This window comes from Heptranchias perlo, chromosome 41 (assembly GCF_035084215.1).
Source record: "Heptranchias perlo isolate sHepPer1 chromosome 41, sHepPer1.hap1, whole genome shotgun sequence".
NCBI classification, from domain to species: domain Eukaryota; kingdom Metazoa; phylum Chordata; class Chondrichthyes; order Hexanchiformes; family Hexanchidae; genus Heptranchias; species Heptranchias perlo.
The window spans coordinates 4,834,693-4,858,449 of NC_090365.1; the positions used below are offsets into that span (position 1 = coordinate 4,834,693).

A 23,757-nucleotide genomic window follows, 5' to 3' on the forward strand; every position below is an offset into this window, starting at 1 on the left:
AACATTCTTTTGAAGAAGATAAGGGAGTTCTCCCTGTGTCCTGGCCAACATTTATTCCTCAACCAACACCACCAAAAACAGATTAACTGATCATTCATCTGATTTTCTGTTTGTGAGAGCTTGCTGTGTGCAAGTTGGCTGCCTCATCTGCCTACATAACAATTTATTGGCTGTGAAGCTCTTTGGGACCTTCCAAGTGTACGAAGGGCGCTGTACAAATGCAAATCTTTCTTTTCCTTGTTGGCAAAGTACAAAATTGTAGCATTGTGAGGCAATGCCACTAAAATTGAACATGCTAGCTTGGCTCAGTTGGTAACACACTTGTCTGAGTCAGAAGGCTGTAGGTTCAATTCCCACTCAGGATTTGAGCATATAGCCTAGACTGACACTTCAGTACAGTTATAGAGGAAGTATTGCCCTTTGGGTGAGATGTTAAACCCAGGCCCATCTGCATGTAAAAGATCCCATTGAATTGTTTGAAGAAGAGCAGGGGAGTTCTCCCAGTGTCCTGGCCAATATTTATCCCTGAAACCAGTGCCACCAGACACAGATTATCTGATCATTTATCTCATTGGCTGCATAACAGCAGTGGCTACAGTTCCAAAGTAATTCATTGATAGAGCTTTTGGGTGTCCTGAGGATGGAAAAGTTGCTTTGTAAATGCAAGATTTATATTTCTATGACTTGCTGAAATCAGTGGGTTGAATGACCTTGTTTTGTTTCTCGCTTTTTAAAATTAGAAACAAGGGAGTAGAGAATTAGGATTATCACTGGAAGAATGAGGGACAAGTTAAAAGAAATGTATTTTAAAAGAAAGGATATATAAGGATATGGGGAAAGGGCAAGTGGGATTGCAGTAGGTAGCCCCAGTTGAAGATCTAGCACTGGGCACAAGCTCTATGGGCCGAATGGCCTCCTCCCATGCTGTACATTCTATGATTCTAAATGCTCAAATCTCATGAGGGCACAAGCGGTGACAATAATTTGAACAGAGGTAATAAGATTGCTCACCGTAGCCGTGTGTCATTTTTTCGAGGACCGGGATAAGATATCTGCCGCTGAAGTCGTGCCCTCGCTCGACCAACGCTTCCGTTATAGTCTCACAGCCACACAGCACCACTGCAGGGTAGCGGCCGAACCAGACGGTGAATATGGGGCCATACTGCTCACTCAGCTGTGGAGACACGATAGATAAGTAACAGCAGTTAAAAAAGGTGCTTCACCCTGTATTTCATTGAGATCTAGGATAGAATCTCTTCCCATCATGTCTCTAGCACTAAGCTTCGCACAAATGCAAAGTCAGGCTCATTCTGGGAACAAAAAATACATTTTACCCTGACAGATTATTTTCCAGTTTTTAACCTTCCTTGCCTGAAAGCGCTGACTCCTTGTGGGGTACAGTTCCACAGGTATCTCATGTATGAGCCTAAACAGTGAGCAGCAGCCAGCTTTTTAATTGTGGAAAGCCTCACAGTTAAACCCGTTTCGAGTGTCGCCTAACAGCCACACACATGCTTTTTCCAGCCGAGGCCAATGAATAGCAATCAGCAGTGAGAACATAGAAACATAGAAAATAGGAGCAATTGTAGGCTTTTCGGCCCTTCGGGCCTGCTCCGCCATTCAAAATGATCATGGCTGATCGTCTAACTCAGTACCCTGTTCCCGCTTTTTCCCCATATCCCTTGATCCCTTTAGCATTAAGAAATATATCTATCTCCTTCTTGAATACATCTAATGACTTGGCCTCCACTGCCTTCTGTGGGAGAGAATTCCACAGGTTCACCACCCTTTGAGTGAAGAAATTTCTCCTCATCTCAGTTCTAAAAGCCATACCCTGTATCCCGAGACTGTGACCCCTGGTTCTGTACTCCCCAGCCATCGGGAACGTCCTCCCTGCATCTAGTCTGTCTAGTCCTGTTAAAATTTTATATGTTTCGATGAGCTCACCTCTCATTCTTCTAAATTCTAGTGAGTATAGGCCTGGTCGACCCAATCTCCCCTCATACGTCAGTCCTGCCATCCCAGGAATCAGTCTGGTAAACTTTCATTGCACTCCCTCCATGGCAAGGATATCCTTCCTCAGATAAGGAGACCAAAACTGCACACAATACTCCAGATGTGGTCTCACCAGGGCCCTGTATAACTGCAGTAAGACATCCCTGCTCCTGTACTCAAATCCTCTTGCAATGAAAGCCAACATACCATTCGCCTTCCTAACTGCTTGCTGCACCTGAATGCTCACTTTCAGTGACTGGTGTACAAGGACACCCAGGTCTCGTTGCACCTCCCCTTTTCCCAATCTATCACCATTCAGATAATAATGTCTTTCTGTTTTTACAACCAAAGTGGATAACCTCACATTTATCCATGTTATACTGCATCTGCCATGTTCTTGCCCACTCACCCAACTTGTCTAAATCACATTGCAGCCTCTTTGCATCCTCCTCGCAGCTCACATTCCACCCCAGCTTTGTGTCGTCTGCAAACTTGGAAATGTTACATCTAGTTCTCTCATCCAAATCAATCATATATATTGTGAATAGCTGGGGCCCAAGCACTGATCCCTGCGGTACCCCACTAGTCACTGCCTGCCACCCGGAAAAAGACCCGTTTATTCCTACTCTCTGTTTCCTGTCTGTCAACCAATTCTCAATCTATGCCAGTATATTCCCCCCAATCCCATGTGCTTTAATTTTGCACACTAACCTCTTGCGAGGGACCTTATCAAAAGCCTTCTGAAAATCCAAATACACCACACCCACTGGTTCTCCCATTTCTATTCTAGTTACATCCTCAAAAAAAACTCCAGTAGATTTGTTAAGCATGATTTCCCTTTCATAAACCCATGCTAACTTTGTCCAATCCCATTAATGCCCTCCAAGTGTTCTGTTATCACATCTTTTATAATAGACTCTAGCATTTTCCCCACTACTGATGTTAGGCTGGAACCTTGGGCAGTCCTTTTTTTCTCTTCCTAACCGTAGGGTGCTGAGGCCAAACGTAGAGCTCCACTGAGATCAGCTCACCCAGACCAGGGATCACGGCTGGGACCTTCCTGATTCATACAGCTCAGCTGTGATCTGGGCAGTTTATTTAGTAATCCAGGCACTGGGGGAGGGCCGACTTGACAGTTTTTTGGTGTGAATTTAATGCTCATCAACATGAAAGATGTTAGTGCTCAGGAATGGAATACTTTTCATTTCAGGTATTCAGTGTCAGCTTCAGGCACTGCCAAGTAAGGTATCAATTAATCTACTCTTGTATTGCACAAGACCTGTGCTACTGGCACCAATTCTGTTTTCTGATGTGCTGGTCTGGTGCAGCCAGCTGCAACTGGTAAGTAAATCTGCCTTGACTTGCTAAGGCCAGCAGCTGGTAAGGCCTCTTACTAGATGTTAAGAACCTTGGGATGTTTTGCTACAATAAAGGTGTTATATAAATAGAATTTATTGTTGTTGTCTTGTGCCCGGTAGGAACTAGGTTGAGACTGCCCAAACCCATTTCACACAGGACACTTACAGCCAGCAGACAGAAAATTTCTCCCCATCGATCCGAGCTGGATTTGAAATGAAGGGTGAAAGGTTATTATACCAAAAACTTGTCTAAATTTTGTTTCAGCTGAAGAAATTCTGTTGAAAAGTTTTGCACTTCATCAATGTGATCCTACACCTCGTGACGCTTAGAAAAAAAACATTTGCAGGGCTGAGTGGATAATCATAGTCTGTGATACTGGGTCATCCAGACCCAGAAAGGTACAAGGTTCGATACCTAGACTGTGCAGATTAGCTGATCTCAGTTAGGATGGTGATAGAGGCACTACCATCACCCTCAATATCTCCAGAACGAAATAGAAAATTAAATCAGCTAGCCTTCTAATCCTGAACGTTATTCAGTAACCCCAGCAGAAAAATGTGCATGTTTGGACATTGGTTAAGGACAATATTGGGCTCAGCTGTGACTCCCCCTTAGTAGGTCACCAACACTCAATAACCCATGGAAACAGTTTTAGAATGGTCTCTTGGGTGAGGTCCCCACCCCTGTAGATTTGTACCCCAGGTTGAGTCAAAGCCTTCAGGGAAGGAGGGGAAAAAGTTGGAAAGAAAAAAGACATTTGCATTATTTAGCGATTTAAAGAAACAGAAGTTCTTACCTTGATGAGAGATTTGTGAGGTGCTTTTATATCCATTTGGAACAAGTTGCCAAGAATTGGGAGAGCAGGAGGACCTGGGGGAAGCCTGCCTTTGTGCAGCTGTTTGCTTTTAAGGAACCACACAACGAGCAGAATACTTAGCAAAACAAAAAGCAAAGTTGTTCCTGGGTTGTTTAAATCCATGGTGATAGCGTAAGGAACGCGGAGAGATTCCAGCAGGAGCAATAACGGCTGGTATCTGGTCCTGATACTCGAAGCACTGTCTGCTGGGGAGAAATAAAGAAAATAACTTTCATCTGATTAAAACAAGAGTTCAATGAACTGTGTCAACAGCAAAGCCAAGAGCTACAAGAATAAACACCCACCAGAACAGCAAATTTGGCTTCACTCCAGTTAAATGAGGGAATTTAAAGACTTAAGAAAGACTTGCATTTATATAGCGCCTTTCACTACCTCAACAATGACTACACTTAAAGTACTTTAAGTGTAGTCATTGTTGTAATGTAGGTCTTGGAGCATAGCCTTGATTAAGCAATGGAGCAATTGGTTCAGTTTCAGAAGATTATAATTTGAGTTACTGGTTGCCAGAGGGCGTTGCTCTTTAGAATACTGAGAATCAGAAATATATTAGGGAAGCTTGGAGCCAATAGCTGAGCCTTCCTGAGAGGGATCCGTTCACCTGTTTTGTTTCATAGAATGTAAGTACCTGCTAATCTAGAAAACTTGCAGAAGTTGACACGAGTCCCAAAATCTAATAACGCAAGGAAGACCCTGAGTTTATGGCTGTGGCTTTGTAACTCAAGCTGTGAGTAAACCTAACATTCATCCCCTGTAATGGGAGGCAAAAACATAAAAACTTGAATGATGATTATTATGGAGTGAGCCTTGACGGTGAGTGCCAGGAGGTTGGCCGACTGTGGTGGACAATCGTGTCATCATGTCGGGTCTACCCACACGCACTTCCAGCAGCAGGGGTCAGGAGTGGGAACCCTGGCAAATAGAATTGCAGCCTGACCAGGTTGGGTCAGAGTCCAGTTATTGAGCAAGTTGGAAATTTTTAATATGTAACCTGGCACCGGTTATCTTCCACTGTGGTAGCTACACTGCTGTAAATTAAGTCCACTGGCGACAATGGCTTGTTAGCTTGTCAGCAAAATTGAAGCCCGTGGAATAAAAGGGGCAGTGGCAGCTTGGATACGAAATTGGCTAAGTGACAGGAAACAGAGAATAGTAGTGAACAGTTGTTTTTCAGACTGGAAGAAGGTATACAATGGTGTTCCAGCACTAGGACCACTGTTTTTTTTCATATATATTAATGACTTGGACTTGGGTGTAGAGGGCGCAATTTCAAAATTTGCAGATGATGCAAAACTTGGAAGTGTAGTAAACAGTGAGGAGGATAGTAATAGACTTCAAGAGGACATAGACAGGCTGGTGGAATGGGCGGACACATGGCAGATGAAATTTAATGAAGGGAAGTGCGAAGGGATACATTTTGGCAGGAAGAATGAGGAGAGGCAATATAAACTAAACAGTACAATTATAAAGGGTTTTTTATTATTCGTTCATGGGATGTGGGCGTCGCTGGTGAGGCCGGCATTTATTGCCCATCCATAATTGCCCTTGAGAAGGTGGTGGTGAGCCGCCTTCTTGAACCGCTGCAGTCCGTGTGGTGACGGTTCTCCCACAGTGCTGTTAGGAAGGGAGTTCCAGGATTTTGACCCAGCGACGATGAAGGAACGGCGATATATTTCCAAGTCAGGATGGTGTGTGACTTGGAGGGGAACGTGCAGGTGGTGTTGTTCCCATGTGCCTGCTGCTCTTGTCCTTCTAGGTGGTAGAGGTCGCGGGTTTGGGAGGAGCTGTCGAAGAAGCCTTGGCGAGTTGCTCCAGTGCATCCTGTGGATGGTACACACTGCAGCCACGGTGCGCCGGTGGTGAAGGGAGTGAATGTTTAGGATGGTGGATGGGGTGCCAATCAAGCGGGCTGCTTTGTCCTGGATGGTGTCGAGCTTCTTGAGTGTTGTTGGAGCTGCACTCATCCAAGCAAGTGGAGAGTATTCCATCACACTCCTGACTTGTGCCTTGTAGATGGTGGAAAGGCTTTGGGGAGTCAGGAGGTGAGTCACTCGCCGCAGAATACCCAGCCTCTGACCTGCTCTCATAGCCACAGTATTTATATGGCTGGTCCAGTTAAGTTTCTGGTCAATGGTGACCCCCAGAATGTTGATGGTGGGGGATTCGGTGATGGTAATGCCGTTGAATGTCAAGGGGAGGTGGTCATTGCCTGGCACTTATCTGGCGCGAATGTTACTTGCCACTTATGAGCCCAAGCCTTGATGTTGTCCAGGTCTTGCTGCATGCGGGCTCGGACTGCTTCATTATCTGAGGGGTTGCGAATGGAACTGAACACTGTGCAATCATCAGCGAACATCCCCATTTCTGACCTTATGATGGAGGGAAGATCATTGATGAAGCAGCTGAAGATGGTTGGGCCTAGGACACTGCCCTGAGGAACTCCTGCAGCAATGCCCTGGGGCTGAGATGATTGGCCTCCAACAACCACTACCATCTTCCTTTGTGCTAGGTATGACTCCAGCACCTGGAGAGTTTTCCCCCTGATTCCCATTGACTTCAATTTTACGAGGGCTCCTTGGTGCCACACTCGGTCAAATGCTGCCTTGATGTCAAGGGCAGTCACTCTCACCTCACCTCTGGAATTCAGCTCTTTTGTCCATGTTTGGACCAAGGCTGTAATGAGGTCTGGAGCCGAGTGGTCCTGGCGGAACCCAAACTGAGCATCGGTGAGCAGGTTATTGGTGAGTAAGTGCCACCTGATAGCACTGTCGACGACACCTTCCATCACTTTGTTGATGATTGAGAGTAGACTGATGGGGCGGTAATTGGCCGGATTGGATTTGTCCTGCTTTTTGTGGACAGGACATACCTGGGCAATTTTCCACATTGTCGGGTAGATGCCAGTGTTGTAGCTGTACTGGAACAGCTTGGCTAGAGGCGCAGCTAGTTCTGGAGCATAAGTCTTCAGCACTACAGCTGGGATGTTGTCGGGGCCCATAGCCTTTGCTGTATCCAGTGCACTCAGCCATTTCTTGATATCACGTGGAGTGAATCGAATTGGCTGAACACTGGCTTCTGTGATGGTGGGGATATCGGGAGGAGGCCGAGATAGACCATCCACCTGGCACTTCTGGCTGAAGATGGTTGCAAACGCTTCAGCCTTGTCTTTTGCACTCACGTGCTGGACTCCGCCATCATTGAGGATGGGGATGTTTGCAGAGCCTCCTCCTCCTGTTAGTTGTTTAATTGTCCACCACCATTCATGACTGGATGTGGCAGGACTGCAGAGCTTTGTATCTGATCCGTTGGTTGTGGAATCGCTTAGCTCTGTCTATAGCATGTTGCTTCCGCTGTTTAGCATGCATGTAGTCCTGAGTCGTAGCTTCACCAGGTTGGCACCTCATTTTTAAGGTACGCCTGGTGCTGCTCCTGGCATGCTCTTCAACACTCCTCATTGAACCAGGGTTGATCTCCTGGCTTGTTGGTAATGGTAGAATGAGGAATATGCCGGGCCATGAGGTTACAGATTGTGCTGGAATACAATTCTGCTGCTTGCTGATGGCCCACAGTGCCTCATGGATGCCCAGTTTTGAGCTGCTAGATCTGTTCTGAATCTATCCCATTTAGCATGGTGGTAGTGCCACACAACACGTTGGATGGTGTTCAGTGCTAAGATGGGACTTCATCCCCACGAGGACCGTGTGGTGGTCATTCCTACCAATACTGTCATGGACAGATGCATTTGCGACAGGTAGATTGGTGAGGACGAGGTCAAGTAAGTTTTTCCCCCATGTTGGTTCGCTGACCACCTGCCGCAGGCCCATTCTGGCAGCTATGTCCTTCAGGACTCGGCCAGCTGTGGTGCTACCGAGCCACCCTTGGTGATGGACATTGAAGTCCCCCACCCAGAGTACATTTATGTGCCCTTGCTACCCTCAGTGCTTCCATCCAAATGTTGCTCAACATGGAGGAGGACTAATTTATCAGCTGAGGGAGGACGGTAAGGTGGTAATCAGCAGGAGGTTTCCTTGCCCATAGTTTGACCTGATGCCATGAGGTCCAGAGTCAATGTTGAGGACTCCCAGGGCCACTCCCTCCTGATTGTATATCACTGTACCATCTGTCCTGCCGGTGGGACAGGACATACCCAGGGATGGTGATGGAAGAGTTCTGGGACATTGGCTGAAAGGTATGATTCTGTGAGTATGGCTATGTCAGGCTGTTGCTTGACTAGTCTGTGAGACAGCTCTCCCAATTTTGGCACAAGTCCCCAGATGTTCATGAGGAGGACTTTGCAGGGTCAACTGGGCTTGGTTTGCCGTTGTCGTGTCCAGTGCCTAATGGTCCATCTGGTTTTATTCTTATTATGACTTTTCGTAGCGAGATTTTACAACAGAGTGGCTTGCTAGGCCATTTCAGAAGGCAATTAAGAATCAACCACATTGCTGTGGGTCTGGAGTCACATTTCGGGCAGACCGGGTAAGGACGGCAGGTTTCTTTCCCTAAAGGACATTAGTGAACCAGATGGGTTTTTACGACAATCCGGTAGTTTTATGGCCACCATTACTGATACTAGTATTTTAATTCCAGATTTTTTATTTAATTAATTGAATTTAATTAATTAATTGAATTTAAATTCCCCAGCTGCCATGGCAGGATTTGAACTTATGACTTTGGATTATTAGTCCAGGTCTCTGGATTACTAGTCCAGTAACATAACCACTATGCTACCGTACCCTATAGAACAGGGTCAGAGCCACCTGGGGGTTTATGTGCACAAATCTTTGAAGGTGGCAGACAAATTGAGAAAGTGGTTTAAAAAAGCATACAAAATCCTGGGCTTTATAAATAGAGGCATAGAGTACAAAGGTAGGGAAGTTATGTTGAACCTTTATAAAACACAGGTTCGGCCACAACTGGAGTATTGTGTCCAATTCTGGGCACCACACTTTAGGAAGGATGTGAAGGCCTTAGAGAGAGTGCAAAAAAGATTTACTAGAATGGTTCCAGGGATGAGGGACTTCAGCTACGTAGATAGACTGGAGAAGCTGGGGTTGTTCTCCTTAGAGCAGAGAAGTTTAAGAGGAGAATTGATAGAAGTGTTCAAAATCATGTAGGGTTTAGATAAAGTAAATAAAGAGAAACTGTTCCCATGGCGGAAGGATCAACAACCAGAGGACACAGATTTAAGGTGATTGGCAAAAGAACTGAAGGCGACATGAGGGAAAACATTTTTACGCAGCAAATAGTTATGATCTGGAATGCGCTGCCTGAAAGGGTGGTGGAAGCAGATTCAATCATGGCTTTCAAAAAGGAATTGGATAAATATTTGAAGGGAAAAAATTTGCGGGACTACGGGGAAAGAGCGGGGGAATTGGACTAACTGGATTGCTCTTACAAAGAGCCAGCAAGGGCTCAATGGGCCGAATGGCCTCCTTCTGTGCTGTAACCATTCTATAATTCTATGATTCTACGGTGGAGGTTCCTGGTGGCCGCAATCCCTGTGGAACTGCTCTGTGTAGTCAGTGGATTTTCAGGGCCAGGACAACAGTTGATCTTTTGCCAAATTACGATGTGGAAGCATTAGTAAGGGAGGAATAAAGTCAGATGTTTAAACAGTGAATTCTGCTGGAAATGTTGGGATTGGACAGGAGTGGGCCATCCATGGTCATATAGCCTTTTGACCTTGACTGCCTGGACCCTCATATGGAAATTCTCTTGGGGAAAGTCATATTGCAACAAGTGCTTTCAACAGCTGAAGTTCTACGAGATATTTAAGCATATGGAAAAGGTAAATTCAGAATATCACTTTAAATTAAATTGTGAAAGTGGGAACACAGGTTCAAACTAGTAAATGAGTTATCAACATGTGGAACAGACTCCCGGATAGAGTTGTGGAGGCAAAAACCCTGAAAGTATGGAAGTATTGAGATGGGCCAAATAGCCTTCTTCATCCAGAATTATCTTGTGATCTTGAGGCAGAAATTTCAGGAAAATTGGGAAAAAACTAAATAGAACAAATAAAATGTTTGGTGCAAGGGCAGACTCGGCCATCTGGAGGGGAGGCAGCATTGCGGGTATCTGTTGAGGCGGGGGCAACGGGGCGGGGTGAGATGTGGGAGTGCTTTGAGTGAGATCCACACATCCATGTCTCCTTTCACCATCATCCCTCTCCTGGGCCAGGGCCACATCACTCCTACCGCTCTGCTGGACAACAGCTTGGAGGACATGTGTGATGCCTTTTAAGGCCAGTGCTAATGTTTCTGTCTACCTGTTTCAGAACGACCGTTACCAGGGCCTGAATAGACTCATCTGTGAGCCGTGCATAAAGCACAATGGAGGCTGCTATTCCCTCCATCGCAGACATTCCAGCATATACCTGCGCCACTAGTCCACTTATGCTGGAGGTGGACTCCTCCATCCTCTGCGCTAATGTGGAGACTGAGCGTGGCAAGTCATCCAGTACGTTGCAAAGGTGCTACTGTACCTCGATCATTCTCCTTTTCAAGGATGACCCCTGGGGTTCAGCATCTGTGTCCAGCTGAGCAGAGCTTGGAGAGGAGTGCGCCCACTGATGCGGACTCTCCACAGCTGCCCCCGCCACCATTGTCTGCTCATGCTCACTTGTGTGTGGTGACTCACCAGGTGACAACCCAACTACCTCTCTAATAGGACCCACCAAGGAGTGCGTATCTGCGCTGGTGCATGGCTCACTATAATGTGATGCTGCGCCCTCAGGGGAAGGGAGCTCCTCCGAGGAATCGCCCTCGTCCAACTCCTCGAAGCTCCTGGAAGAGAACATACAGCAATATTAAGATTCGTCGCAGAAGTAATGATGCAATGAGCATACTGAGATGTGCAACAGGTCAATCTTTGATAACATCAATTCAGGTTGTGTGTGAGGGATGTTAAAGTTCTGTCACCAGAGGTTTGTGGGGTGCCAGTCTCAGCATCCCCGATGGCCAGGCATTCCACCGATCAGCTGATGTCCAGCGCCTCTTCCTACGCCTATGTGGGGGCCACAATTTGTGGTGGCCCCTCTCCAATCCGACTCCTCTCCCTTGCATTTTGCGCTCACTTCTCCTACAAGGAGAAAGTACAGACGTGTGAGTAAATGAGGATGACAGGGTCACCCGATGGATGCATTGCCCTGGGTCAGGCTGACAATGAAAGAGATGCATCAGAGGGTGACTATCAGACAGATTGATCACATTACGTCAGGATTGGGGCAAGTGGGACAGATGGGTGCACAAATGGGGAGGTGAAAAAGTGCACAGAAAGTGAAGGTAACTTGACACTGAGCCTTAAGTGGGTGTGAGGAGTGATGTGATGTGAGGTGGGATGCCCACAGAATGCAGATGAATCACTAACTATTCATTTTTCCTGACCTGGTTAGGTCATTGAAGCGCTTCCTGCACTGTATCCAAGTCCGGGCGACGGTGGTCCTGCTGGTCACTTCCTCTGCCACCTTGAGCCAGACCTCCTTGATGGCAGAGGCAGGGCACTGCCTACTGTCTACCGGGTACAATATTTGCCACCTGCTCCTCACACTAGCTATCAGCAACTCCAGCAAAGAGTCACTGAACCTGGTTTCTGGCCTCCTCCTCTGCTCCACCTCCTTAAATTACTCCTTTCTCCCTCAAAACCTATGCTTGCAATGGCTCTTTAAATACTCCGGGTACCAGCACATCATTCAGGTGTCCAGTGCGCCAGCTGCGCAGCTTGCAGACGCAAAATCTGGAAGCCATATTAAGGGCCTTCAATTAAGTCGCGATCGCTCGAGAAAAGGCACAAAAATTTTTTACGGTTTCCCACGCCTGCTGAGGTCCCACCGGGATGTTGAAATTTACCCCAAAGTTTCCTTTCCAATTGAGGTGGGAAGGCAGTGCACCTGGAGGATGGACCAATGGCAGGTGTGTGGGGGTGGGTAGTTCGAGGCAGGAGGTCATATGATGAAATTTCCAGGAATACGCCCAACCGGAGTTGGCAACCCTATTGTAATCTAAAATGTACAATCAAACTCACACCCAGGTCAAAAGATTGTGGCTGTAAGGAAGAGAACTTGTCTTTGAGCGGATATTATGAATTAAGAAAGCACGTGGAATCCATCTTAGAGCAGGGTTACATATGAACATACGAAATTGACAGGCAGGAAAAGACCAGCGGGTCCATCAAGCCTGCCCCACACCACGATGGGCGGAGCATCATGACTGAATACTTCCTCCGTCCTCTCTCTTCTCTCCCCTCCCGCCCCCACAGCCACGTAACCTACCGGGAGAGGCAAAAAATATATATACATAGAAGGGCACCCACGCCTGCTGTGCAGACTGTGCTCCCCTGGGCTATTCACTTTATTTTCTTCTTTTAAAAATCGCCCCTTTTTCGTCTCCACTTCTGAATGTCTATTGCTGGAGAAAAGGTCCATGCAGCCAAATGGCCATTCTCCACATCTGATCCTAGACTTTAAATGTTGGCACTTATTCGGCCCAAGGGGTAGATCATGGCTGAGCCAGGGGTTGCTGGACTCTGATCAGAAGTGAGAACTCTGACTGATTTTAACCCACTCCACACCAGGGGGGCTTTTTATTTTATTCGTTCATGGGATGTGGGTGTCGCTGGCGAGGCCGGCATTTATTGCCCATCCCTAATTGCCCTTGAGAAGATGGTGGTGAGCCGCCTTCTTGAACCGCTGCAGTCCGTGTGGTGAAGGTGCTCCCACAGTGCTGTTAGGAAAGGAGTTCCAGGATTTTGAACCAGCGACGATGAAGGAACGGCGATATATTTCCAAGTCGGGATGGTGTGTGACTTGGAGGGGAACGTGCAGGTGGTGTTGTTCCCATGTGCCTGCTGCTCTTGACCTTCTAGGTGGTAGAGGTCGCGGGTTTGGGAGGTGCTGTCGAAGAAGCCTTGGCGAGTTGCTGTACTGCATCCTGTGGATGGTACACACTGCAGCCATGGTGCGCCGATGGTGAAGAGAGTGAAAGTTTAGGGTGGTGGATGGGGTGCCAATCAAGCGGGCTGCTTTGTCCTGGATGGTGTCGAGCTTCTTGAGTGTTGTTGGAGCTGCACTCATCCAGGCAAGTGGAGAGTATTCCATCACACTTCTGACTTGTGCCTTGTAGATGGTGGAAAGGCTTTGGGGAGTCAGGAGGTGAGTCACTCGCCGCAGAATACCCAGCCTCTGACCTGCTCTTGTAGCCACAGTATTTATGTTTGTTCCCATGTGCCTGCTGCTCTTGTCCTTCTAGGTGGTAGAGGTCGCGGGTGTGGGAAGTGCTGTCGAAGAAGCCTTAGCGAGTTGCTGCAGTGCATCCTGTGGATGGTACACACTGGCTGGTCCAGTTAAGTTTCTGGTCAATGGTGACCCCCAGGATGTTGATGGTGGGGGATTCGGCGATGGTAATGATGGTAATGCCGTTGAATGTCAAGGGGAGATGGTTAGACACTCTCTTGTTGGAGATGGTCATTGCCTGGCACTTGTCTGGTGCGAATGTTACTTGCCACTTATCAGCCCAAGGCTTGATGTTGTCCAGGTCTTGCTGCATGCGGGCTCGGACTGCTTCATTATCTGAGGGGTTGCGAATGGAACTGAACACTGTGCAATCATCAGCGAACATCCCCATTTCTGACCTTATGATGGAGGGAAGATCATTGATGAAGCAGCTGAAGATGGTTGGGCCCAGGACACTGCCCTGAGGAACTCCTGCAGCAATGTCCTGGGGCTGAGATAATTGGCCTCCAACAACCACTACCATCTTCCTTTGTGCTAGGTATGACTCCAGTCACTGGAGAGTTTTCCCCCTGATTCCTATTGACTTCAATTTAACTAGGGCTCCTTGGTGCCACACTCGGTCAAATGCTGCCTTGATGTCAAGGGCAGTCACTCTCACCTCATCTCTGGAATTCAGCTGAGGCCATTTCAAGAACAACTGCTGCCCTGACTGAGATTGTCTAATTTAGCTAATACTGAGAGTTGAAAGTGAACCTTCCTAGTCTGTACAGGGGAGTGGGACATCAGGCAGGGGAGCAAAATATCTTATTTTCAAAACATCCTTTTGAAGATGTCACAACTACACAATGAATGCTTGCAAAAATAGATGAGGATAGCTTTGAAAAATCTGCATGTTTAATAGGCACATAACCGAAGAGTGAGGTCGCAATAACAACAACAACTTGCATTTATACAGTGCCTTTAACGTAGTAAAATGTCTCAAGGCACTTCACAGGAGCGTAAATCAGACAAAAACCGACACTGAGTTAAAGAAGGAGACAGATGACCAAAAGCTTGGTCGAAAAGGTAGATTTTAAGGAGTGTCTTGAAGGAGGAGAGAGAGGTGGAGAGGTTTAGGGACGGAATTCCAGAGCTTAGGGCCTAGGCAACTGAAGGCACGGCCGCCAATGGTGGGGCGAAGGAAACTGGGGATGCGCAATATAATCCAGTGTCTGCACAGCAGTGGGATTCAGTTCAAAATCTGTCAATGAATGAACCGTGACCATGGTATTTAAGTAAACATACAAAGCTAACAGGACAAAATTCCTGTACTTATCACATCACCTACATGAGAGAAGGTGGACTGTGTACTGTGATATTCAAAGACTCATTGAGCAATACAGCTAATGATTAACATGTATTTAAACCTGTATCTGGAGAAAAGACTGCAGCCTGCGGAGTCTGTAAGCTCCTAGCCAGTTTCCATCCATTTCTAAAAAAGAATTAGCATTTACATAGCACCTTTCATGTCCTCAGGATGGCCCAAAGTGCTTTTGTTTTTTTGCAGTGCTCCTTGAGAGAGATATGTTTTGACCAAGGGATAAATCTTGGTCAGGACACTGGGAGAAGTCCCCTGCTCTTCTTCGAATAGTGCTATGGAATCTTTTACTCTACCTTATGTCTCATTTGAAAGACTGCACCTCCGACAGTGCAGCGCTCCCTCAATACTGCATTGACATGTCAGCCTAGATTATGTGCTCATTCTCTGGAGTGAGGCTTGAACCCACACCTTCGGATTCAGAGACAAGAGAGCTGCCACTGAGTCAAGATTACTTGTGTAATAGGTAAAGAACTTTCACAGTTGTATTTCATAATATTTATATAACATCATATTCTGATGGGTAGGGTGGTAAATAGCGAGGAGGATAGCCTCAGTCTGCAGGACGATATAGATGGGTTGGTCAGATGGGCGGAACAGTGGCAAATGGAATTTAACCCGGAAAAGTGCGAGGTGATGCACTTTGGAGGGACTAACAAGGCAAGGGAATACACAATGAATGGGAAGACCCTAGGCAAGACAGAGGGTCAGAGGGATCTTGGTGTGCAAGTTCACAGATCCCTGAAGGCGGCGGAACAGGTAGATAAGGTGGTAAAGAAGGCATATGGGATACTTGCCTTTATTAGCCGATGCATAGAATATAAGAGCAAGGAGGTTATGATGGAGCTGTATAAAACACTGGTTAGGCCACAGCTGGAATACTGTGTGCAGTTCTGGTCGCCGCACTACAGGAAGGATGTGATCACTTTGGAGAGGGTGCAGAGGAGATTCACCAGGATGTTACCAGGGCTGGAGCGCTTCAGCTATGAAGAGAGACTGGGAAGATTGGGTTTGTTTTCCTTGGAGCAGAGGAGGCTGAGGGGGGACATGATTGAGGTGTACAAAATTATGAGGGGCACAGATAGGATGGATACTAAGGAGCTTTTTCCCTTCGTTGAGGGTTCTATAACAAGGGGACCTAGATTCAAGGTAAAAGGCGGGAGGTTTAGAGGGGATTTGAGAAAGAACTTTTTCACCCAGAGGGTGGTTGGAGTCTGGAACTCACTGCCTGAGAGGGTTGTGGAGGCAGGAACCCTCACAACATTCAAGAAGCATTTGGATGAGCACTTGAAATGCCATAGCATACAAGGCTACGGACCAAATGCTGGAATATGGGATTAGATTAGACAGGGCTTGATGGCCGGCGCGGACACGATGGGCCGAAGGGCCTCTATCCGTGCTGTATAACTCTATGACTCTATGATTACTTGTGGTGTCTTCCACCAACTGGGCTCTGAATTTACTTCTTTTTGTCAAATTTTCTTCCCTCCTCTCCAAATACACTGGAGGACAGTTTCACAGGCACAAGCAGCCCTCCGCTACTTCACCCAAATGGGGCTTTCTCATTTGTGAGCATAGTGAGTGCCAGCAGGCTATTCAACCTTAGATGGCATCATATTCAAACTTGAACCTGTCCCTGCCTCACATCCACACATCTACATTCATTCTCTCCCTACTCCAAGGGCACTGAGGCCAACTGTAGCACTCCAATTCCTGCCCAAGCTGAGAACAGCTAACTCAACACAGAGCAGGAATTGAACCTGAAACTTGCCTGATCTGCAGCCAATTTGCACACAGCAAGGTCCCACAAGTAGCAATGAGATAATGACCAGATAACCTGTTTTATCTGCATATTAATAAATCAATTAAGATACAGAGGGAGTCATTTTGACTTTGTGCGATAGTGTAAAATGGGTGATAGCAAATCGACAGCCCATTTCACATCTTTCCCGATTTTTATTTCCACTGATGGAAAAATTCGGGAGAAATGTAAAACGGGCTGTCGATTTCCCACCGCCTGTTTTACACTATCGCACAAGTGGAAATTACCACCGAGGCTTTGTTCCAGGTGCTATCCAAATTATATTTGAGACCTGGATGAAGTGGGAACACCTGCTCATCAAGGTATTCAATGTGCAATATAGAAACATTTGATGCAAGTGTCCTTGATTTTGGTTTACTGACAGATCAGTCTGCAGGGGCCTTTGGGCTAGGCTAAATACTGGAGATTTCTCTCAAGTTCCGATCAGTTTGCTTGCGAAATTGAATTCTGTGAGGATGACACAGGAATTACATCACCCATGAGACATCAGGAAGTCTACAGAAAACTATTTCACCAGAAAAATATTGCAAATTATTGGACTACATATGGATTTTTTTCTGAAGAGAATATTTTAACTCCTTGTGGAATCTGATATTGTGGCATTTACAGAGAAGACAGGAGACATGGTGAACATGCCATGTAATCTCAACAACTTGCATTTATATAGCACCTTTAACATAGTAAAATGTCACAAGGCGTTTTACAGGAATGTTATCAGATGAAATTTGACACCGAACCACATAAGGAGGTATTAGGACAGATGACCAAAAGCTCCGTCAATGAGGTACGTTTTAAGGAGGGGCTTAAAAGTGGAGAGATGGAGAGGTTTAGGGAGGGAATTCCAAAGCTTGAGGTCTGGACAGCTGAAGGCACATAAGAACATAAAATCAGCCATGATCTTATTGAATGGTGGAACAGGCACGAGGGCCTATTCCTGTTCCTACGTTCCAACTGTGCCATCATGGGAAGATGATGAACAAAGGCGAGACACTGCCCCATAGAAACAGAAAAACTCAGAAAGAGCAGAGAAAGTTAAGAGGAGATTTAATAGAGGTGTTCAAAATGATGAGGCGGTTCAATAGAGTAGATGGGGAGAAACTGTGTCCATTGGCAGGAGGGTCGCTAACCAGAAGACATGGATTTAAGGTAATTGGCAAAAGAACCGGGGGAAGATGAGGAATTTTTTTTTTTACCCAGCGAGTTGTTATGATCTGGAATGCACTGCCTGAAAGGGTGATGGAAGCAGATTCAGAAGTAACTTTCAAAAGGGAATTGGATGAATACTTGAAAAAGAAAAAATTCCAGGGCTATGGGGAAAGAATAAGGGAGTGGGACTAATTGGATAGCTCTTTCAAAGAGTTGGCATAGGCACTATGAGCCGAATGGCTGCTGTATCATTCTACGATTCTATAGTTATCATTCAGCCACTCTCTGCACTTCCCAGCGGCTGTCTGAACAATGGTGTTGCAGAGGTCTATGAGCAGGCCCATCATCAGAGGATACCACATGGTGTGGGAGAAACCAGAAGGACAAAGATTTTTAAAAAACATCTTTAAAGAGATAATCGGGTTTGAATTCTCTGGTCTGAGTTATTTGAGCTGGCGGTGTATCTGCTTCAATTAGCCTCAGTATCTCAGGGATTGGGAAGGGCAACAGCAGCCAGGGTTCCTGCTCCTGATCAATGTCCCGTTACCCCTACAGACCAGCATTGGTCTCGGCTGCTATGCCTTGAATGGTGAAGTAGCCTGGCAACATTCACTACGTTGCTTCCCACGTGGATAAAAGCTGTTTTGTAATGAATCAAATTGCTGCCAGGTCTTGTGCAATCACACTGAAACATGAATCAGTGCACGCAGAAAAGGAGGGGAAAATGGAAAAAAAACTCCTTTGAAAGGACTTAAAAACAGGAAAAGTAGGTCACTGTAATACAAATTCACGCCCTTTTCCTTCCCAAACTCTGCAAGTAAATCTTACATACCTGATGCAATTAAAGTCTGTTTTCTTGCTGAATCTACATACAGAAGATGAATTGTTATCCCAGGCCACTTGAACGCAGATGAAGCTTCTACTGACCAGTTCTGTGTCAAGACTTGTTTTGTAAGAGTTCGGTGTCAAATTTAGAAATGACTTCCTCGAATTTCTCAGCTCTGGTGAGAACACAAAGCCAGAGGCTACTGACTCACATCTGCCACGGGCAAAATCTGCCAATTAGATTAAACACTGGTTTCACTGACTTGCTGTCTCACTGGGGACGTGTGTTCAGAACTTTTTGGATCCCAATGCAATCCAGATGTTCCAAATCAGAAATCAACTCTTTAGCACAGTGGGTTGAGCACTATCCCACTAAGCCACTGATAAATTGCTTATAAGTTTTCCCATCTCCCATTTTCTCCCCTCCTCTCCTGATGACTCTTGTTGGGGTACAGTTCCACAAAGTGGGGGGGGGGGGCTGCTGTTAGCTTCTGGTATCACATCCAAATGGCCATTCTTGATGAGTGAGCCTGAATAGTGAGCGTTGGCAGGGTGGAAGGATCGCAAGCCACCCTGTCCTCAGCTGACATCCTAACATGCTCACTTTCAAGTTGGGGGGGGTTGGGGTGTGTCCCTGGATTACTACTAGGAACAGTTGATTTACTTTCTCCTCCCTACTATGAAAGCACTGAGCACAATCATAGCTGAGCGTAAACAAGAGATCAAACATGCACCAGTGAGTTTCATAGAATCTTACAGCACAAAAGGAGGCCATTCGGCCCACCAGGCCTGTGCTGGAATAATATTTTCCCATATGAGCTGGCAAGGGCCTAAGTTTCCCAGTGCCAGAAATGAGCTGAACTTTACAGCGCGTGGAGAATGGGAGGCCGCCTAGGAGAGCAATGAAATAGTCACGTCTCCCCAACGTTTAACCGGAGGAAATTGCAGCCCATCCATGGCTGGGGTGTTAGAGAGGCAGTGGAGGGGTAGAGAGCCTTCAACCATCTCAGCCCAACTCTCAGAACTCCCTCCCGAAACCCGTCCACCCGGCTGCACCCCTCCTCTCCTTTAACAGCTGACTCAATACCCAGCTCTTTGACCATAGTTTCGGCCTTCTTGCCTCGCTATTCCATTCCCACTCGGTCTGTTTCCCCTCTGTGAAGTGCTTCAGGATACTTGCTATATGAAAGGGGCTACACAAATGCCTGTGGTGGTTGTAACACGCTCCGGGCATGCACTGAAAGATGGGGCTCCGCATTCTCCATCAGTGGTCTATGGGGCTACAGAGAGCAATACCAGGTGAGATGACATGGCACACGGTTAGCGCAGCTCAACCAAAAGCAGATTTTGATTACCAGCAAAATAAAGCACCTCAAGGCACCTAAACTCCCTTGACTGGATTACTTGATTGGATAATTAGTTTAGAGGCAGTGTTATCCTCTTATGTATATTCTGAACCACAGATTATGCGAGTGCAGTTAAAAGAAATACTTGGATTAAGATACGTAACCAAATCCTTTTAATAAAGTTAGCCCTCAATACTTCACATAGTTATCAGTGATTCAGACACTTGTTTCCTGCTGATCTGCCCTTATTCATACCATTAACTACACATCCCATTGTCTGTGGTGTTCAAGTACTGGTTCCTTTGTGTTAGTGCTTTTAAATGAGACGTTAATCTCACTTTGAACAACTTTAGACTTCAATCATTTCACCAGATGGGTTTTTAAACTCATTATCTGCTCTGCTCTCAGCCACTGAAATACACACTTTTCATCTTGTATATTCTGCTGTAGTGATGTTTAAAGATTAACAACGCTACCCGAATCAGGCACAGTAGTGCGGTGGTTATGTTACTGAACTAGTAATGTCCTTTAGGAAAGGAAACCTGCTGTCCTTACCCGGTCCTGGGCCTGCACATGACTCCAGTCCCACACCAACATGGTTGACTCTTAACTGTCCTCTGAAGTGACCTAGCAAACCACTCAGTTGTATCAAGCTGCTACCAGTAGTTCTCAAGGCAACGAGGGGATGGGCAATAAATGCCAGCCTTGCCATCCCCAGAATGAATATCAAAAAAAAATAAAGACGTCCAACACACTTTTTTTTTCAGTTGATAGCCCTCTCGTTTCTGAGGCAGAAGGAGTGCTGCACTGTCGGAGGTGCCGTCTTTTGGATGAGACATTAAACTGAGGCCCCGTCTGCCCTCTCAGGTAGACGTAAAAGATTCCACGGCCACTATTTAGAAGAAGAGCAGGGGGGGTTCTCTCCAGCGTCCTGCTCAATATTTATCCCTCAACCAACATCACTAAAACAGAATATCTGGTCATTGTCTCATCGCTGTTTGTGGGACCTTACTGTGCACAAATTGGCTGCCATGTTTCCCTACATTACCACAGTGACTACACTTCAAAAAGTACTTCATTGGCTGTAAAGCGTTTTGGGACAGCCTGAGGACATGAAAGCGAGTATTTCTTTGGTGTTAAAGACTTACAACACATTTTAGTTAGTTTCCATTATTGCATTTTTGTAACATTTCATTGCATCTGTTTACTTGCAACCCATGAAAGTGTGTCCATGGATCTGAGCTGTAAACACAGGAAGCACAGACTGCTCTGTCTCGTCATCCGACTCGAACAAACGCTAATGTTAAAGTGCAAAACTTTTCCATGGAGTGAAGTGTGGTGTTTCAGCTGCCACCACATTCGCTGTGGCCAGCAGCTGGGGGCCACCTTCTCCACCGCTCCCCGGTGGCCTGAGCCGAGGGCAGCTCGCATGGGTTTCGTGTAAACTACAACCAGCTCCCAGGTGTACTGGCACATGGTAGCCAGCCCACTGCTAATAGCTCAATCTGACACCTTTTATTTACGTTTCCTTTTCTCATCTCGTCAGACTCCCAAATGAATCCCTTTTGTAAACTTTCACAAGTTTCACATCCTGTTAGCATTTTGTGTCAGACAAGAGATTTTAATGCTTGTTAGAAGCCATTATTTTTACAGATAGGGCAAGTGATTGGTGTGGTGGGACATCTCATAATAAGCCCCTTCAGTTTGGACACTCGCTCACCTGTGTGTGTAGCCCAAACTCCACAACTTCACAACTATGGGTTCACTACTATTGTGGTCATTACACATCCGAACTCTCTTTTCACCCAATCTCCAAATACACCACCCCACCCCCTGCTCCTTCTCCCTGCATCAAGTTCAAATCAAGGCCCGTTACACTGTCTCCTACTCTGACTCATTCAGTGGTATTCCTTACTTCCCTCAGTCTTCCCTTCCTCTGACAATACACCAGCTTCTGAAATCCAAACTCAGCATCACCCAATCAATCCATTTTTGCTCCCTCGATGGCCCAGTGTGTGAAGTCAATGCCTGGTCCTGGGTTCAATTACTAGCCTGTGGCGAGTTAGCTGTCCTCAGCCAGGGGCAGCAGTGGGGTCCCGGCAACCCCCCAACCCCTTCTCCCCAGCTAAGATCAACCAACCTAAGGGCCTTTTATAGGGATCCTCTTTTTAAGACAGATTGCGAGAGTCTCCTGTGTCCATGAACTGGCATCTGGCGTTTCTGTTAAATCCTACTCCCGTACACTGGTGACAAACTAGTAGACGCTGCTAAAAATGGTTCAGGGAGACCTCTAGGGGTCTACAGGAACTGGATGTAATATCATAAACACCAGGAGCCACTAATATAAAACAGCCTGTTGACTGAGGGTGCAACCTGGCACCCACTGGTTTCTGGCTCAGTACAGCACTGGGCAGTGCATGTACCCACTGAGTCACGTGAGTGTAATAACTGCAAGTTTATTCAACTGCTAATAAACAGTAAATGACTGGGAAGTAATATCAGCCACAGTTATAGATGTTTATAAAAATGTCTTTGATAGATGTCCATGATGTGGACATTTTAAACCCACCTGCCCTATTTGAGAGTCCAGTACCACAGTGGATGGTCATTAATATTCTGAATTTCTCCTAAACTCCAAATAAACCTTTTTTTGTGTATATTGGACTAAACTGCACGTTCAAGCTACTTCCATACAATCACTTGTTTAGGTCGGATTTCAGGAGACTGATATTCCTAAGGCAGCAACGAATACCTTCGCCCCACCATTGGTGGCCGTGCCTTCAGCTGCCTAGGCCCTAAACTCTAGAATTCCCTCCCTAAACCTCTCCGCCTCTCCACCTCTCTCTCCTCCTTTAAGATGCTCCTGAAAACTTACCTCTTTGAACAAGCTTTTAGTCTTCTGTCCTAACACCTCCTTATTTTTGTTTGATAAAGCTCCTGTAAAGCACCTTGGGACATTTTACTATGTTAATGGCGCTGTATAGTAAGAAAAAGAAGACAGATTTGCATTTATATATCAAAAGCAAAATACTGCAGATGCTGGAAATCTGAAATAAATCTGCATTTTTATATAGTGCCTTTCACAACCTCAGGACGTCCCAAAGTGCTTCACAGCCAATGAAGTACTTTTTGACGTGTAGTCACTGTTGTAATGTAAGAAACGCAGCAGCCAATTTGGGCACAGCAAGATCCCACAAACAGCAATGTGATAAATGACCAGATAACCTGTTTTTAGTGATGTCAGTTGAGGGATAAATATTGGCCAGGGCAGCAGGGAGAACTCCCCTGCTGTTCTTCAAAATAGTGCCGTGGGAACTTTTACATCCACCTGAGAGGGCAGACAAGGCCTTGGTTAAATGTCTTATCTGAAAGATGGCACCTCTAACAGTGCAGCACTCCCTCAGTACTGTCCCCTCCGACAGTGCAGCACTCCCTCAGTACTGTCCCCTCCGACAGTGCAGCACTCCCTCAGTACTGTCCCTCCGACAGTGCAGCACTCCCTCAGTACTGTCCCTCCGACAGTGCAGCACTCCCTCAGTGCTGCACTGCGAGTGTCAGACTGTATAAATGCAAGTTGTTGTAGAACTGGCTCCCTCCTCCCAGTGACAGAAACCATTGACCCTGGGCCTCCCAGAATCTCACCAAAAGAAGTACTAGTCAGTATAATGAATGAGTGGGAGCCGTTACGAAGATGCAGGGAGGGGGAGAGCAAAGAGGATGGTGCACTGGGAACTTGGGAGAAAGGTGGGAATAAAGGTGAGAGAAATGATGACCCCTGTCGTACTGTGTAGCCGTAAACAA

General features: G+C 46.3%; 1 protein-coding gene across 6 annotated transcripts in view; it reads right to left on the reverse strand.

The window, feature by feature from the left end:
* LOC137305980 (cytochrome P450 2C21-like) overlaps window positions 1-18,697 on the reverse strand; it is a 34,159-nt gene extending 15,462 nt beyond the window's left edge. The window contains exons 1-3 of one of the 6 annotated variants that reach the window (XM_067974968.1): window positions 18,618-18,697; window positions 4,151-4,413; window positions 1,012-1,174 (exon numbers count right to left, since the gene is read on the reverse strand). In XM_067974968.1, the coding sequence (XP_067831069.1) occupies window positions 1,012-1,174; window positions 4,151-4,333 (346 nt within the window). In that variant the 5' untranslated portion in view covers window positions 4,334-4,413; window positions 18,618-18,697. Of the gene's footprint in view, window positions 1-1,011; window positions 1,175-4,150; window positions 4,417-4,515; window positions 4,682-4,856; window positions 5,097-18,617 lie in introns of those variants that run through there. The other 5 variants (XM_067974967.1, XM_067974969.1, XM_067974965.1 and 2 more) reach the window with 5 other exon arrangements.
* Between the last annotated feature and the right edge of the window lie 5,060 nt (window positions 18,698-23,757).